Below are 17,445 nucleotides of genomic sequence, written 5' to 3'. Positions count from 1 at the left end.
GAGCTCCCTGGTGCACCCAGGTGGGTTGTGCCCACCCGGTGGGCCCCCTCAGGTACTTATTTGCTCCAATAATTCTTAAATAATTCATAAAAAATCTCCGTGAAGTTTCATCTTGTTTGGAGTTGTGCAGAATAGGTATCCTGATGTAGCTTTTCCAGGTCCAGATTTCCAGCTACCGGAATTCTCCCTCTTTGTGTATACCTTGCATATTATGAGAGAAAAGGCATTAGAATTACTCCAAAAAGTATTATTATGGATAAAAACATTATAAATAACAGTAAGAAACATGATGCAAAATGGGCGTATCAGCTAAGGAGAGGGAGATCAAGCTGGAGGAGAGGACAGCTAGTCTGTTGGAAGCGGAGAAGAACCGGAATGACGCGTCTCACCGGGCCCTATACGAGCTCCTCGTGGTAAGTTTCTCCTGCATATTAGCCAAATGATGCACATAATGTTTGTTTAATTACTAAGTAATATGACTGACTCGTGAAAACATAATGTGCAGTCTGTGTGCGAGAAAAACGGTCAGACCCCTCCGCCGATGCCCCAGATTGCTATAGCGGACACGATGAATTTCATTTGAATGGTCATTAGTTACTAGTATTCACATATCAATTGCATCATGCTAACAAGACATTGGAAATGATCTTTGGTGCAGCATGCCTCCCGACAAGCATCGACCGATCCTTCTCCGTCTCGCACTGGAGCAACCCCGACCCTGACCGGTCATTCTCCGTCTGGCACTGGCGCAAACCCGACCGGTCCTTCACCTCTGTGATGACGGTAAGTTTTCTCTCGTGTTTTGCTTACCAAATGCATAAAGACCTAGACTTAGCTTTATTTCCTCCAAAATGCTTACCATAATGACCTATACTTAGCTAATCTTCCTCCAAAATGACATAATTAGCTTACTTAGCTCCAAAATGATCTATACTTAGCTTTGTTTCCTCCGAAATGACCTAAGTTATCTCTACTATGCTTAGTTAGCTAGGTTTGCTCAATAATGACATACACTTAGCTTACATATGTAAAAAATGGCATAATTAGCTTAGAAGAAGATAAAGAAGAGGAGAGGAGACTAAGAAAGAGAAGATAAATTCTTCTTCTTTTTCTTCTTCGTTTTCTTCTTCTTTTTCTTATTTTTCTTCTAGCTAGTCTTCTTCTTCTCCTAACTTTCATCTTTCCTAATTTGCAGATTTGCTTTAGATGAGTAGCTTGCGTTCATGGAGTCTAGTCTTCTCCTTGTGCTTCTTTTCTGTTCTTGGAAACTTGTTGCAAACTTGTTGTTGGATATGTGTTGTTGCAAACTTGTTGTTGGATGTGTTGGATATGTTGTTGGATATGTGTTGGTATGCTTGTGTATATATATCTTCAAATGTGTGTGTATATATCTGAGAAATTCTGTAAAATTGAATGAATTTAAGAAAAAACAGAAAAAAAAAACAGGGGCTATACAGGCTCTTTGTCGTCTGCCAGCAGACGGCAAAGAGATTTTCCATCAATCAGCAGACGGCAAAGCTACCACGTGGCAGCTACCTGTGCAACCTAGAAGCATTGGGCTGGCCTATATGGTTTCTTTGCCGTCTGCTGGCCGACGGCAAAGACCTTTGCATCTTCGTGGTCAGCCAGCTGACAGCATAGCATGCCACATGGTAGCAACCTGGGCTGGCCTATATGGGCACTTTGTCGTCTGCCAGCAGATGGCAAAGCATGTCGTTAACCCCCTAATTGACCTAACATGCCACATGTGTCGTCCAGACTCTTTGCCGTTTGCTAGCGGACGGCAAAGACCATTTCATCTTTGTCGTTCGCCAGCTGACAGCAAAGAGGCCTTTGCCGTAGCTTATTCAATTGGACCTGTTGCCGTCTGCTGGCTGACGGCAAAGGCATGCCAGACGGACGACAAAGGCCTTTGCCGTCAGCCATGCAGACGGCAAAGTGTCTGATTCCTATAGTGAGTGGTACAAGTGCTACAACAGATATTGTTGCTTGTTGGTGGCATAGTGGTGCTGGTGCAGCTCTCGTCTACCTCATGAAGGCCTCAACTATGTCGGCTGCCACACACCCACCATCATACCACACCGTCAACTTGCTTCGTGATGTCGCTTAAAACGGTGTCAGTATTTCCCCAAAGAGGAAGGGATGATGCATTACAGCTACGGTAGGTATTTTCCTCGGTTATGAAACCAAGCAATCCAGTAGGATAACCAAGCAACACTATGTAAACAGTACCTACACACAAAAACAAATACTTGCAACCAAACGCATAAGAGGGGTTGTCAATCCCTCCTAGGTAACGGCGCCAGAAATTGGCAAGTTGACGGGAGAATATTTGTGATAGATTGGATAAATAGCTCTCGATAAAACACAAAATAAAATAAGAAATAAAAAAATGTAGCAAGGTATTTTTGGGTTTTTGGAATAATAGATCTGAAAATAAAAGCGAATAAAAATAGATCTCAAAGCAAATATGATAAAGAATAGACCCGGGGGTCGTAGATTTCACTAGTGGCTTCTCTCGAGAAATAGCACACGGTGGGTAAACAAATTACTGTTGGGCAATTGATAGAAGATCGAATAATTATGACAATATCCAAGGCAATGATCAATATATAGGCATCGTGTCCAAGATTAGTAGACCGACTCCTGCCTGCATCTACTACTATTATTCCACACATCGACCACTATCCAGCATGCATCTAGTGAATTAAGTTCATGGAGAAACGGAGTAATGCAATAAGAATGGTGACATGATGTAGACGAGATATATTAATGTAGGAATAGCCCCCATCCTGTTATCCTTAATACCAACGATACATGCATGTCTTGCTGCCCCTTCCGTCACTGGGAAAGAACATTGCAAGATCGAACCCATCACAAAGCACCTCTTCCCATGGCAAGAAAAATCGATCTAGTTGGCCTAACTAAACCAAAGATTCGAATAAGAAATATGAGGCTATAAATAATCATGCATATAAGAGATCAAAGAAGAGTCAAATAATATTCATGGATATATATCTGATCATAAACTCAAAGTTCATCAAATCCCAACAGACACACCACAAAAAGAGTTACATCAAATAGATCTCCGAGAGACCATCATATTTAGAATCAAAAAGAGAGATAGGAAGCCATCTAACTACTACCTACGAACCCGTAGGTCTATGGTGGACTACTCACGCATCATCGGAGAGGCACCAATGAGGATGATGAACCCCTCTGTGATGGTGTTAGATTGGATCTCATGGTTCTAGAACTTGCGGTGGCCGGAATTGTCTTTTGTTGACTCTCTTAGGGTTTTTGGAATATTTAGAAATTTATAGGGCGAAGAGGCGGTGCAGGGGGCTCCGTGGGGGGCACAACCCCCCTAGGCGCGCCTGGGCTCCTAGGTGCGCCCTGGTGGATTGTGCTCCCCACGGGCCTCCCCTTTGGTACTTCTTTGGCCCACCAAGTGTCTTCTGGTCCACAAAAATCTCCAAAAAGTTTCGCTGCTTTTGGACTCCATTTGGTACTGATATTCTGCAAAGTAAAAAGCCAAGCAAAAAATAGCAACTGGCACTGGGCACTATGTCAATAGGTTAGTCCCAAAAAATGATATAAAGTTGATATAAAATGATTGCAAAACATCCAAGAATGATAATATAACAACATGGAACAATCAAAATTTATAGATACATTGGAGACATATCAGCATCCCCAAGCTTAATTTATGCTCGTCCTCGAGTAGGTAAATGATAAAAATAGAATTTTTGATGTGGAATGCTGCCTAACATGTTCATCACATATTATTTTCTTTTGTAGCATGGACATTTGGACTTTTATATGGTTGAAAGGAATAGTTTAGTTTTGACATGAAGATTTCAATACTCAAGCATATCAACAAGAAACCATGTCTTTCAAAATATCAACACTAAAGAAAGTTATCCCTAGCCCATCATGCTCGATCATTGATCCATTCATGAAACACACTCGCATATTAGCTACATCCAATGCTCAAGTATGATCATAGTGCTCCCTGGTTGGTGCTTTATAAGAGAAGATGGAGACTCAAATAAAAATAAAAATTGCATAAGGTAAATAGATATGCCCTTTGCAGAGGGAAGTAGGGATTTGTAGAGGTGCCATAGCTCAAAGCTTAAATTGAGAGATAATTTTTTTTTGAGAGGCATACTTTTCCCGTCAATGAAAACGACCGAGTAATTCCCAACACTTTCCATGCTAGATATATCATAGGCGGTTCCCAAACATAAAATAAAGTTTATTCCTTTTTCCACCATTATTTCACAATCCATGGCTAGCCATATCCATGGGTGCCTTCCATACCAACACTTTCCAAGGAATTTATTATTTGACAACATAAAGTAAATTCCTTTTTCATTCCGGGATTGGGCATCCCTATTACCGCTGTACTCTCATGCAATGACAAGTGAATAAAACACTCATCTTGAGAATAACACATCTAGCATGGAAAATATTGGCCACCCCCTACCGCTTCATGAGCGGTACGAGCACACAAAAAGGAAATTCATTTCAAAAATTATAGATGGCACGTGCAAATTTCCTTAGAACGGCACGGAAATACATAGGTATGGTGGACTCATATGGAAAAACTGGGTTTAAAGATTTTGGATGCACAAGTAGTATTTCTACTTAGTAAAAATGGAGGCTAGCAAAAAGATTGAGAAGCAACCAACCAAGAAGCAAAAAATCACATAAGTGAGCATTAAGCATAACTAACGCCGAATAATGCACCATAAGTAGGATGCAATTTCATTGCATAACTATTGACTTTCGTGCTTGCATAGGGAATCACAAACCTTAACACCAATATTCTTACTAAATCATAATTACTCACCAACATGACTCAAATATCACTTATCATCATATCTCAAAACTATTACAAAGAATCAAGTTTAATTTGTCCAATGATCTTCATGAAAGATTTTATTATATCCTTCTTGAAAATCTATCACTTTGGGACTAGTTTCATACGTTGCTTTTGATAAGCTCAAATAAATTTGAGTGAAGAACATGAGCATAAAAATTTTCTTCTCTCAAAATAATATAAGTGAAGCATGAGAGAATTTCTTCAAAAATTTACTAACTCTCAAATAATTCTAAATGAAGCATGAGAGAATTTCTTCAAAAATATTAATTCACGTTGTGCTCAAAAAGATATAAGTGAAGCACTAGAGCAATTCCATAGCTCAAAAAAATTAAGTGAAGCACATAGAGCAATTCTATCAAATGATAGAATAATTTTGGCTCTCTCAAATAAGTGTGTGTAGCAAGGATAGATGACACAAACTAAAAGGCAAAACAAGCAAAGACTCATATAATACAATACACTCCAAGCAAAACTCATGATATGTGACAAATAAAAATATAGCTCCAGGTAAAATTCCGACGCTTGTTAGAAGAAAGAGGGGATGCCTTCCGGGGCATCCCCAAGCTTAGTTGCTTGATTCTCCTTGAATAATAACTTGGGGTGCCATGGGAATCCCCAAGCTTAGGCTCTTTTCACTCCTTATTCCTTCATCTATTGTGATCTCACCCAAAACTTGAAAACTTCAATCACACAAAACTTAACAAAACCTTCGTGAGTTCTGTTAGTATAACAAAGCAAATCACCACTCTAAGTACTGCTGCAAACCCATTCATATTTTATTTTTGTATTATACCTATTGTATTCTAACTTTACCATGGCTTATACCCCCCGATACAATCCATAGATTCATCAAAATAAATAGACAACATAAAGAAAACAAAATCTGTCAAAAACAGAACAGTCTGTAGTAATATGGACGTTATCCATACTTCTGTAACTCTAAAATTCTAAAAAAATGGGACAACATAGGAAATTTGTATATAAATCTTGTGTAAAAACTTCAGAATTTTATCACGCTTATGTGATTTTAAACAATTCTGCTACTGGGCGCAAAAGTTTCTGTTTTTCAACAAGATCAAATCAACTATCACCCAACATGACACTGGTGCGCGTCGGTCCTAAACAAATGATTTTTAACCCCTTTCCGCAACGGCATTTGGAACCGTCGCCAAGTGAGTGTATGCGATAGGGTGTCCATCCCACACGACCCATAAATCGTCGGGGATAGGCCCTCCTGGGACCCAGGTTGGGGCCGTGTGCGATCGGGCGAGGCATCAAAACCCATTCATTTTCGTAGGTATGTACATCCCACACAGTAATCAGAGAAAATCATTTCTGTAGGTATGTACATCCCACACGGTAATCTGAGAAAATCATTTCCGTAGGTATGTACATCCCACACGGTAATCCGAGAAAATCATTTCCATACGTATGTACATCCCACATAGTAATCCGAGAAAATCATTTCCGTAGGTATGTACATCCCACACGGTGAATCCCGAAAAAACATTTTCGTTCGTATTTATATCACACACAGTCAATCCAAGGAATATGTTTTCGTTCTTATGCACATCCCACACAGTCAATCTAGGGAAAATGTTTCCGTTCGGATGTACATCCCACACAGTTTTATGTGTAGGCTCGTGTCTGAAAGGTGTAACTATCACTCACGGTCTTCCTTGGTTAAAAGTTTGCTTTTATCAACTACATCACACACGATTTGATGAAGAAAACTGTGTGGCATTGGGCTATCCATCGCAAGCGCTTTTATTGCTAGAACCGTTTGTAAAGATCCATGACACATTTAGCAGGTTTATTAGTTTACAATTAATAATTCCAGTATTACGCAAATTCACATTTCACATCGAATAGCTGTTTGCCAATTTCATATCAGGCACATAAATATATTATAACATCACAGTACGGTAGCTACATGAAAACAGCACAGTACAACATATAGCTAGTTCAACTTCATAAGAACAATATATTCATTTCCCTAATCGAGATCATCCAGGCTCGTCTTATCCACCTCTGCTTTCAGTTCAGTAAGAACCCGTTTTGCACGGGCCAACTGGGAAAGTGCCTCCTCCTTCGCCAACACCATCTTAGCAAAGTCTGATTTAAAAAATCTGAGCTCATTCTCCACCTTCAACTTTTTATCCCGCATCTTGAAATATGCTTCAGCGTTGACAAGACTTTCTCTAAGCCTATGTGTGTTCTCTTCCTCATACATGCTCCAGAGCTTCGTTAGGCACATCTTCAAAGACTGTGGCCACTCTTGATCAACCCACTCCAAGTAAGAACACTTCCATTCATCCTATAATATTTAAAACTAGATCAGTAACAATTGTAGGGGAAATGGGTTTATAGCAACATAGAAAATCACCAATGCTTATTTTGAAAAACTGAAGAAACATGTTAATTATGACATATCTTCTCAAAAAGATCAATGTGCAAATGAAATAATTGGTACTGAGACAACAACCAAATTCTGGAACATCAAAAGCTATAATTAACTACAACGACGCTACAAGTTCTTGCTCATGTACAATAAATAACAAATTGAACATTTTATGAGGAAGGTAAATATAACTGCAACAGCATAGCGATAGTGTTTGGATGATAGCAAATTGATACTAACAGGTGTGTACATGCACAAATTTAGTAATATAGAACTAATAGCACTAAGGTCGTCCACTATATATGCCAAAACTGGAGTAAAGGCAACTATTCCTACATCTCGCACCGGTGCCCTGCACTGGCGAGCCGATGCGGCAGAGAAAAATCAGGGACCCGGACTCCGGAGCACGTAGTTGCTCCGATGCCCAGTTCCTTCGTGCCATAAAGATTTAGTATTTTGCTACTTGGCTGCTCGGATGTGTGGACCAAAGTTGGCTGCACAAACTACTGAAGCGGTGCCAAATAATTTTCTAATGGCACCGCTGATGAGATGACAACAATTTAAGATACTAGGTACAAACTGTGACACTGTCTTAGGATGCATTTGGTTGAAGGTGTGGTATGAATGGGTTGGAACCGTGACAATGTCTGAATCACATCTAACAAATGATTTGTAACAACGAAAGAGGGTCTAGCCTTCTATGCACATGCCAGAAACTTCCTCCCACTTTCCACAGAATCAAATGCAACTAGCTTCACGCATGGAGATTGATGGTGACAACGAGCAGATAGATCTTCAGCCACCCCGCTCCATTTGTTGCCACTGATGGTCTTAGGGAGCTACAAGAGGAAGAAACGACTCAAATCGACCTCCGGGTAAAAATCCTTCATTCCAAGTCATAGCCCGAGAGAGAGAAGACAGGCATACCCGGGTGGTGAAGGAGTAGTCGCCGGAGGAGGAACTGCTGGAGATGTCTTTGAAGAAGACCATGGCGATCCCGGCGGTAGGATGCGAGACGGCAAGAGCGAGGAAGCGGTTATAGCTTAGCAAGAAAGTAAGGAAGGAGAAAACAGGGGAAATGTGACTTGTGGGGGGGGGGAAAAGGGGGGGGGGGAGGGGGGGAGGGGGCGGGGGTAGATATTTTGGCGGTAGGCCAAAATTTTGGAAATGTGGAGGGAAACTTTGCGCGCGGTACCGCCGGACCATTCACTTTGAACGATTGTGTGCGTCGCAAACAATTCTTCTGCTTTACGTGGATGGGATGAGTTTGATAATTCAAATTTTGGTCTCAAGGCATGGACACATTCACTTTGAACGCGCGCGGTGCCGCCGGACCATTCACTTTGAACGATTATGTGCATCGCAAACGATTCTTCTGCTTTGCGCGCATGGGATGAGTATGTTAATTCAAATTTTGGTGGAAATTTCCCCGGGTACGTCATTGCATAATTTAACATCGCTTGCTAATTTAGGCACACAAAAGAGCGTACAGCAGACAGACCACACTTACTAAATCGAGCAATTTTAGGAATTACACAGAGCTAGTTGATTTAAACATTGCTCTAACAAAAGACCAGCATTAAAAACAAATCCTAAGTATGCATAATTAAAAATCCGCCGCCACACCGGTCTATTCATCGCCGGTGTGAGATGAGACGTCGATGACTTGTCCTAGTTACATGCCGCCGTTGGTGGACTCCGCGTCCCCCTGCTAAAGTCGACCTCGCCCTCGTCCTCGTCCTCGTCCTCGTCCTCGACGCCGCCCTCAAGGTTGTAGTACTCGTAGTAGCGGTTGCGCCAGAGCTCATGTTGGTACTCCACCGCCATTCCTCGACGGACAGACTCTTCTCTACCTCGACCTCGGCCACGCGCAACTCCTCCTCCCGGTGCTCCTCGATCTCCGCCGCCTCCTGCATCTCCAGCTCCCGCTCGGCGACCTCATGAGGAAGCAGGTGCTCCATGGCCACCGCTGCCTTTTCAGACGTGGGTTGCATGCTGGAGTCCAAGGTGGCCTAGAATATCCTGGCGTGTGCATCCTCGATCTTGCCGTGGATGGCCTCAACTCGGGCCAGGGTGACATCAGCGGCATGGACGGTAGCTCAAGCGCTCTCAGCATTTGCAGCCGTCATCGCAGCAGCAGCTACAGCCATCTCGGCTGCTGTTACTGCCCTATCGGCTGCCGCAGACGCCCTATCGGTGGAAGCAACCGCGCTCAATGCGGATGCGGCAGCACTCTCGGTGTAGGCGGACGCGCTCTCGGCGCAGGCGGCGGCGCTCGGGGGGGGGGGCGCGGCCATCGTACGGGCCTTCACGAAGCGTTTCCACGGCGTCATCTTTGCAAGAAGGGGGTGCGGGAATGGGGATCGGGATTCGTGGATTCGGGGGTTGCCGGCACTAGAGCAGACGAGCCGGCGAAGCTTAAGGAGTGAGACTTAAATATACCCAGATATTTTCATCGCAAACGGTTCCTAGAAAACAATTGTGTGTGATGTTGTAGATATTTTTTATTAGCTGTGAAAGACGAATTTGGAATAAAGTGCCAACAGATGGTATTTTTAATGAACGAGAAATTTTGTAGTACTAATACAACTGTCATGTCAAATTTTGGAAAATTTCAGGGGTCATTTGACCTTTTAAGACATTTAAGTGATTTTCTAGCCATTTAATGATCGTAATTGAAATTTGAACTGCATGTACATGCAACACCTGACCATAACAGTTTGAAAACTCATATTTCGTGTACTTGTGTGTGATTTAATTCCATGTATAGTAAATTGGAAGGAATTTTCAAACATATTGGTCTAACGGCTATGACACAATTAAGCATGGAGTGACATCACATTTTTAATTCCAAAAAATATAAAAATTAGAAACACATGAAACTTTGGTTGATGTAATGTCATGCCACCAAGATGATGTGATAAAAAATTGGCATGTTTGACCAAAGTTTGGACACACACCCCTCACAAACCGGAGCAACTCACTAGAAGGCTCATGGTTCCGAGAGGGAACAATGCATATTTGATGACGAACGGGAGATAGCTTCTTCTTACGGCCTTCAAATTTTTTTCTATGTCTAACGTGCACTACTACAACTGTAATGTGAAATTTTTGAAAATTCTAGGGGTCATTTGACCTTTTAAAGACATTTAAGTGATTTTCTAGCCATTTAATGACCGTAATTCAAATTTGAACTAGATCTACATGCAACGCCTAACCAAAATGGTTTGAAAAAAATCATATTTGTGTACTTGTGTGCGAGTTCATTCCATATGCAGTAAACTAGAAGGAATTTTCAAACATATTTGTATCACGACATGGACACATATGCATGAATACGTATGCATGGAGTGGCATGGCATTTTAATTCCAAAAAAATCAGAAACACATGAAACCTTGATTGATGTAATGTCATGCCACCAAGATGATGTGGTAAATAAATTGACATGTTTGACGAAAGTTTGGACACACACCCCTCACAAACCGGAGCAACTCGCTAGAAGGTTCGTGGTTCTGAGAGGGAACAATGCATGTTTGATGACGAATGGGAGATAGCTTCCTCTTACGACCTTCAAATTTTTTCTACGTCTAACGTGCACTACTATAACTGTAATGTGAAATTTGGAAAATTCTAGGGGTCATTTGACCTTTTAAAGACATTTAAGTGATTTTCTAACCATTTAATGACCGTAATTCAAATTTGAACTACACCTACATGCAACGCCTAACCAAAACTGTTTGAAAAATCATATGTGTGTACTTGTGTGCGAGTTAATTCCATATGCACTAAATTAGAAGGAATTTTCAAACATATTGGTATCACGACTTGAACACATGCATACATATGCATGGAGTGGCATGGCATTTTAATTCAAAAAATTGAAAAATGATCAGAAACACATGAAACCTTGGTTGATGTAATGTCATGCCACCAAGATGATGTGGTAAAGAAATTGGCATGTTTGACGAACGTTTGGACACATGCCCCTCACAAACCGGAGCAACTCTCTAGAAGGTTCGTGGTTCCGAGAGGGAACAATGCATGTTTGATGACAAACGGGAGATAGCTTCCTCTTACGGCCTTCAAATTTTTTCCTACGTTTAACGTGCAACTGTCATGTGAAAATTTGGTAAAATTCAGGGGTCATTTGACATTCTAAAGATATTTAAGTGATTTTCTAACCATTTAATGACCATAATTCAAATTTAAACTACATCTACATGCAACGCCTAACCAAAACGGTTTGAAAAATCATATTTTTATGTACTTGTGTGCGAATTAATTCCATGTGCAGTAAATTATAAGGAAATTTCAAACATATTGGTGTCAAGGCATGGGCACATGCATGGAGTGCATGCCATGGCATTTTAATTCCAAAAAATTAAAAAATGATCAGAAAAACATGAAACCTTGCTTGATTTAATGTCATGCCACCAAGATGATGTGGTAAAAAAATTGGCCTGTTTGACGAAAGTTTGGACACACACCCCTCACAAACCGAAGCAACTCACTAAGGTTCGTGGTTCCGAGAGGGAACAATGCATGTTTGCTGATGGACGGGAGATAGCTTCCTCTTACGGCCTTCAAATTTTTTTTCCTATGTTTAACGTGCACTAATGCAACTGCCATGTGAAAATTTGGAAATTTTCAGGGGTCATTTGACCTTTTAAAGACATTTAAGTGATTTTCTAACCATTTAATGACCGTACTTCAAATTTGAACTACATCTACATGCAACACCTAACCAAAATGGTTTGAAAAATCATATTTTTGTGTACTTGTGTGCGAGTTGAAAAATCATCAGACGATATAAATATCTAGTGTTCAAAAAAGAAAATGTAAAGATCTGGCAAGACAACCGGCCCCCACACGATTGGCAGTCCATCTCGCGGCTCGAGGTTTGGTAGGTGAATGGCGGGGATCATTAATCAGACATGGTTCTGCATTGGAAAGTGTCAGCTATTATGTTCACACATGGATTTTGGCTATTATGTTCACACACGAATTTTGCTGCGGGAATCGTGTGTAATTCAAACTACAGTACTCACAAATTCCGGCGACCGGCGTTTGTACTGTCCCCGTTGATCTATATTCCGGCCGCCAATAAATACTACCTTGCTCACGTTGTCCCACCTGCATTCTCATCTACATCCTCCCCTCGCTCGCCCTCTCTCTCTCTCTCAAATCTCTGCCATGGCGCCGCCGGTCTGCCCACGCACCAACGAGGAGTCGCCGCCCCCCGAGGACGCTCACTCGATTAGCAGCAACGAGGACCCCTACGCGCCACCTGACGAGGTTGCGCCGGACCCCCCAACTTTGGATTGGTTTTGGGGTCAGTACAATATTTGTCTGTGGAAGCCGCTGCCGCCGGCTGAGAAAGCCAGGCAAGTGGCGTTCAAGAAGGAGATGGCGGAGGAGGAAGCCAGGTACCAGGCGGCTGGTGAAGCCCGTGATGCCGCCTGGAAAAAGGAGGTGGTGGAGCTTTGGGGGCGGGCACATCGTCGTGCCGAGAAGGTGTATGAAGACGGATACTTCACGAGGAAGGTCATAGGCAATGGGAACCTCGTCGCTGCGTGGAGGTGGGCCGATAAGCTCCAGCGTGCCACCGACAAGGAGCTCCGGTGGGCGCCCAACGAAATGGCAAGATCGGCCGTGCGCATCCGCCAAGGCAGATCGGTACGTCAAGCACTGCGAGGTGGAGGAGTCGGAGTACTGCCTCCGCACTGGGAAGACGCCGCACACCAGGAAGCTGCTGGCGAGGGGCTGCTAGAATACTGGCCCCAGGAGGGATTATTAGTTTTACTATTAATAGTTTTCAATTTTATGCATTGTACCTAGTAGTTAAGTATCATCAGTATATGTGATGATATTATATATATATATTCTGTGATGATCTAATGAACAATTAATATATATATATATATTATGAATTCCATTTTTTATCTGTTTTTGTATACTAATTTGAATCTAGCTGTTATCATCCACGTATACAGAATAGAAAGCGTATATACACACACATTGAAACAGAACATATAAGAATGGAAAACAGAATACACACATTGAAATAGAGCAATAAACAAAGCAATAATATGATTGATGTGAATACATACCTATCCACGTCGAAACAACTTTTCAAAATAAAACGCGTCCATGAGACCATGACCAATAGCCCTTGCCTAGGGTAGCTCTTGGCTCTGCCTGAACTCGTGCAGGCATTCGTCCAAGCGGTCAACACACTCGCGGTACATCTGGAGCGCGATCTCGAGCTCCAAGTTGGCTATTTCATCGGAGATCACCAGCTCTAGGATGCGATGGCGGGAAACGGTGGCGTGTTCATAAAACGCCATCAATTAATGGAAACTTAGCATCGAGCTAGCACAAGAAGTAGATGATGATCAGATGAACACGGACCACACTAGGGAACCCATCGGTGATGAATTCATCAATCCCAAACGGTTGAATACTAGCAAGCGTTTGCCCACAACACACACGACATATTCCATCACAAATAGGTCGGATGGATCAACTGTATGCCACGTATCGCACATTATCAAAAAGTAATGCGGTAGACCTTCTTTAACATGTGTTAAAAAATAAAAATAAAATAAAAAACAAGGACCTCGAGGTTAAATTAGCTGAGGGAATGGGGCATTTCGGTCATTTGACCGAAATGACCCATCCCATCACCTAATTTAACATCGGCACAACTTCCCATCCAGTCACCCATCCGATGGCTGCTCCAGCCTGAGCACACTTAACTTGATAGTTTTCTTACATGAGCTACTGGTGGAACAGCTAGTCCTTGCTGATAGGAATGCCTCTTCACATCCTTATGGCGTATCCGGATGACCGCCCGTCCCACAATGCCCAATAGATGTTGTGTAGATAAAGCATATCACATACATCTTATTAGAAGCAAGCCTCTGCGTTATTATCGGTCTTCGCACACATTTCTGATTACAGACCTGTTTGCCGCGTATCACACACATCTTGTTATATTGAACCGTTTCGGTTCTCTTGCCTAATCACAAACAGTTCATCCGAGTGAACCGTATGCTGTACATCGCACACACCTTGATCGGGCTGGCCATTTCTTTGTGTTGCCTAATCACACACAGTTCATACCAGTGAACTGTATGTTGTATATCGCACACGCCTTCATCTGGCTGCCCGTTTCTTTTGTTCCTCCTCATCGCAAATAGTTAATTGAACTGAACCGTATGCCCTTCATCGCACACGCAACTAAAACCTGAACCGTGTTTTATGCATCCATCATCGCAAACGTCTTATACATTTCTGACGGTTTTCATACAGCACCATTTGCGATTATTGCGTCGCACACAGTTTCTCGAAGGGTCTCTGATCGTAGTGTTGTGTTAGCAGCATCCTATAGTAGTGTGATCCCAAAGGCTTTACTTGGCATAAACATTAATTAGAACATAAAAATACAATCACAATAGTAGCATATTGTGCAAACACTCAAGAACAGAAAGAAAAAGGCAAAAATAAAATTTATTCATTGGGCTGCTTCCCAACAAGCGCTATCGTTTTATGCCCCTAGCTAGGCATAATGCATAGATTCAAGTATTGTCATCTTTGGTTTCTAATTCCTCGATCACACAACCAATATTCTTCAAAGATTTAGCATGCATATTTTCGATAATAATACTTCTAGGAATAAGATTGAAGAATTCATTTTTGCAAGTAGAGTCTTTTACAACTTCAACAAAGTCGGGGTGAATACTTATCATCTTAAGATCATCTTTGTTATCATTAGAAGTTGCACCCTTGTTCTTAGTGACTTGAGTAGTCTTACCAATTTCTACGGGAGTTTTTTCAATAGTTTTAGCAGAAGCAAAAGCCGAGCTTAAATTACTAAAAAATTCTTCCAACTTATCAATCCAAGAAGGACTCTCTCCAATTCTTTCGTTAATTATAGTTTCTTTTTCCATTAGTAATTTAAAAACATCACCCGCTTTTGACCCAAATTTATTAGCAAGATTCTGCATCTTTTTATCCAAATTTTCAATTTGCTCTAAGGTGACCATCTTATTTTCAATAACATCTAATCTTTGCATAACATGCTCAAGAGTTAAGATTGTTTCATTAATAATGATAGGTGGTGCACCCACTAGATCTCTCATGGCATTAAAAGCATCCAAAGATGGACACATCAAGAAATTCCCACCAGTAATTGTATCAAGGACGAATCTATACCAAGTGATGATGCCCACATAAAAACTACAAAGAAGAATAACGGTAGATTGCTTACAGATAGAACTATTATGAGCATTGCAAATCCTATACCAAGCATCTTTTAGATTCTCCCCTCCCCTTTGTTTAAAATTAAGAACCACGTTTTTTAGGGTACATGTAACAGAGGAAGAAATAGCCATAATGACAAAGAAGCAAGATTGCAAACAAAAAGATAGATCTAACGAGAAAAAGGCGAATAAAACGGCAAATTTTTATGAAGTGGGGGAGATGAAAATGAGAGGCAAATGGCAAATAATGTAAATTGCAAGGAGATGAGATTTGTTATTAGGAACCTGGTAGATGATGATGATGATGTCTCCCCGGCAATGGCGCCAGAAATTCCTTTTGATGTTGCTTGAAACTGTGTCGGTATTTCCCCAAAGCAGAAGGGATGACGCAGTACAGCTACGGTAGGTATTTCCATCGGTAATGAAACCAAGGTATCAATCCAGTAGGAGAACCAAGAAACACTATGTAAACGGTACCTGCACATAAAGAACAAATACTTGCAACCCAACGCGTAAGAGGGGTTGTCAATCTCTCCTAGGTAATGGTGCTATAAATTGGCAAGTTGACGGGAGAATATTTGTGATAGATTGGATAAATAGCTCTCAATAAAACACAAAATAAAATAAGCAATAAAAAATGCAGCAATGTATTTTTATGTTTTTGGAATAATAGATCTGAAAATAAAAGCGAATAAAAACATATCTCAAAGCAAATATGATAAAGAATAGACCCGGGGGGGGCGTAGATTTCACTAGTGGCTTCTCTCAAGAAATAGCACACAGTGGGTAAATAAATTACTGTTGGGCAAGTGATAGAAGATCGAATAATTATGAAGATATCCAAGGCAATGATCAATATATAGGCATCACGTCCAAGATTAGTAGACCGACTCCTGCCTACATCTACTACTATTACTCCACACATCGACCGCTAGCATGCATCTAATGTATTAAGTTCATGGAGAAACGGAGTAATGCAATAAGAATGGTGACATGATGTAGACAAGATCTATTCATGTAGGAATAACCCCCATCTTGTTATCCTTAATAGCAATGATACATGCGTGTCTTGCTGCCCCTTCTGTCAGTGGGAAAGAACACCGCAAGATCGAACCCATCACAAAGCACCTCTTCCCATGGCAAGCAAAATCGATATAGTTGGCCTAACTAAACCAAAGATTCGAAGAACAAATACGGGGCTATAAATAATCATGCATATAAGAGATCAAAGAAGAGTCAAATAATATTCATGGATATAGATCTGGTCATAACTCAAAGTTCATCGGATCCCAACAGACACACCGCAAAAAGTGTTACATCAAATAGATCTCCGAGAGACCATTGTATTGAGAATCAAAAAGAGAGAGAGGAAGCCATCTAACTACTACCTACGGACCCGTAGGTCTATGGTGGACTACTCACGCATCATCGGAGAGGCACCAATGAGGATGATGAACCCCTCCGTGATGGTGTTAGATTGCATCTCGTGGTTCTGGAACTTGTGGTGGCTGGAATTGTGTTTTGTCGACTCTCCTAGAGTTTCTGGAATATTTGGAAATTTATAGGGCGAATAGGCGGTGCAGGGGGCTCCGTGGGGGGCACAACCCCCCTAGGCGCGCCCTGGTCGGTTGTGCTCCCCACGGGCCTCCCCTCTGGTACTTCCTTGGCCCACTGGGTGTCTTCTGGTTCAGAAAAAATCTCCAAAAAGTTTCGGTGCATTTGGACTCCGTTTGGTACTGATATTCTGCGAAGTAAAAAAACAAGCAAAAAAACAGCAACTAGCACTGGATACTATATCAATAGGTTAGTCCCAAAAAATGATATAATGTTGCTATAAAATGATTGTAAAACATCCAAGAATGATAATATAACAACATGGAACAATAAAAAG

The 17,445-nt window shown here is 41.5% G+C and overlaps 1 protein-coding gene across 1 annotated transcript in view; it reads left to right on the top strand.

The window, feature by feature from the left end:
- Window positions 1–296: 296 nt before the first annotated feature.
- LOC125546863 overlaps window positions 297–17,445 on the top strand; it is a 30,115-nt gene continuing 12,966 nt past the window's right edge. The window contains exons 1-3 of the mRNA XM_048710972.1: window positions 297–413; window positions 506–524; window positions 659–783. Coding sequence (XP_048566929.1) covers window positions 297–413; window positions 506–524; window positions 659–783 — 261 coding nt within the window. The remainder of the gene's footprint in view (window positions 414–505; window positions 525–658; window positions 784–17,445) is intronic.

Source organism: Triticum urartu, chromosome 3 (genome assembly GCF_003073215.2).
Source record: "Triticum urartu cultivar G1812 chromosome 3, Tu2.1, whole genome shotgun sequence".
In the NCBI taxonomy this organism is placed as follows: Eukaryota; Viridiplantae; Streptophyta; class Magnoliopsida; order Poales; family Poaceae; genus Triticum; species Triticum urartu.
This window is presented reverse-complemented; position numbering and strand designations above follow the sequence as displayed.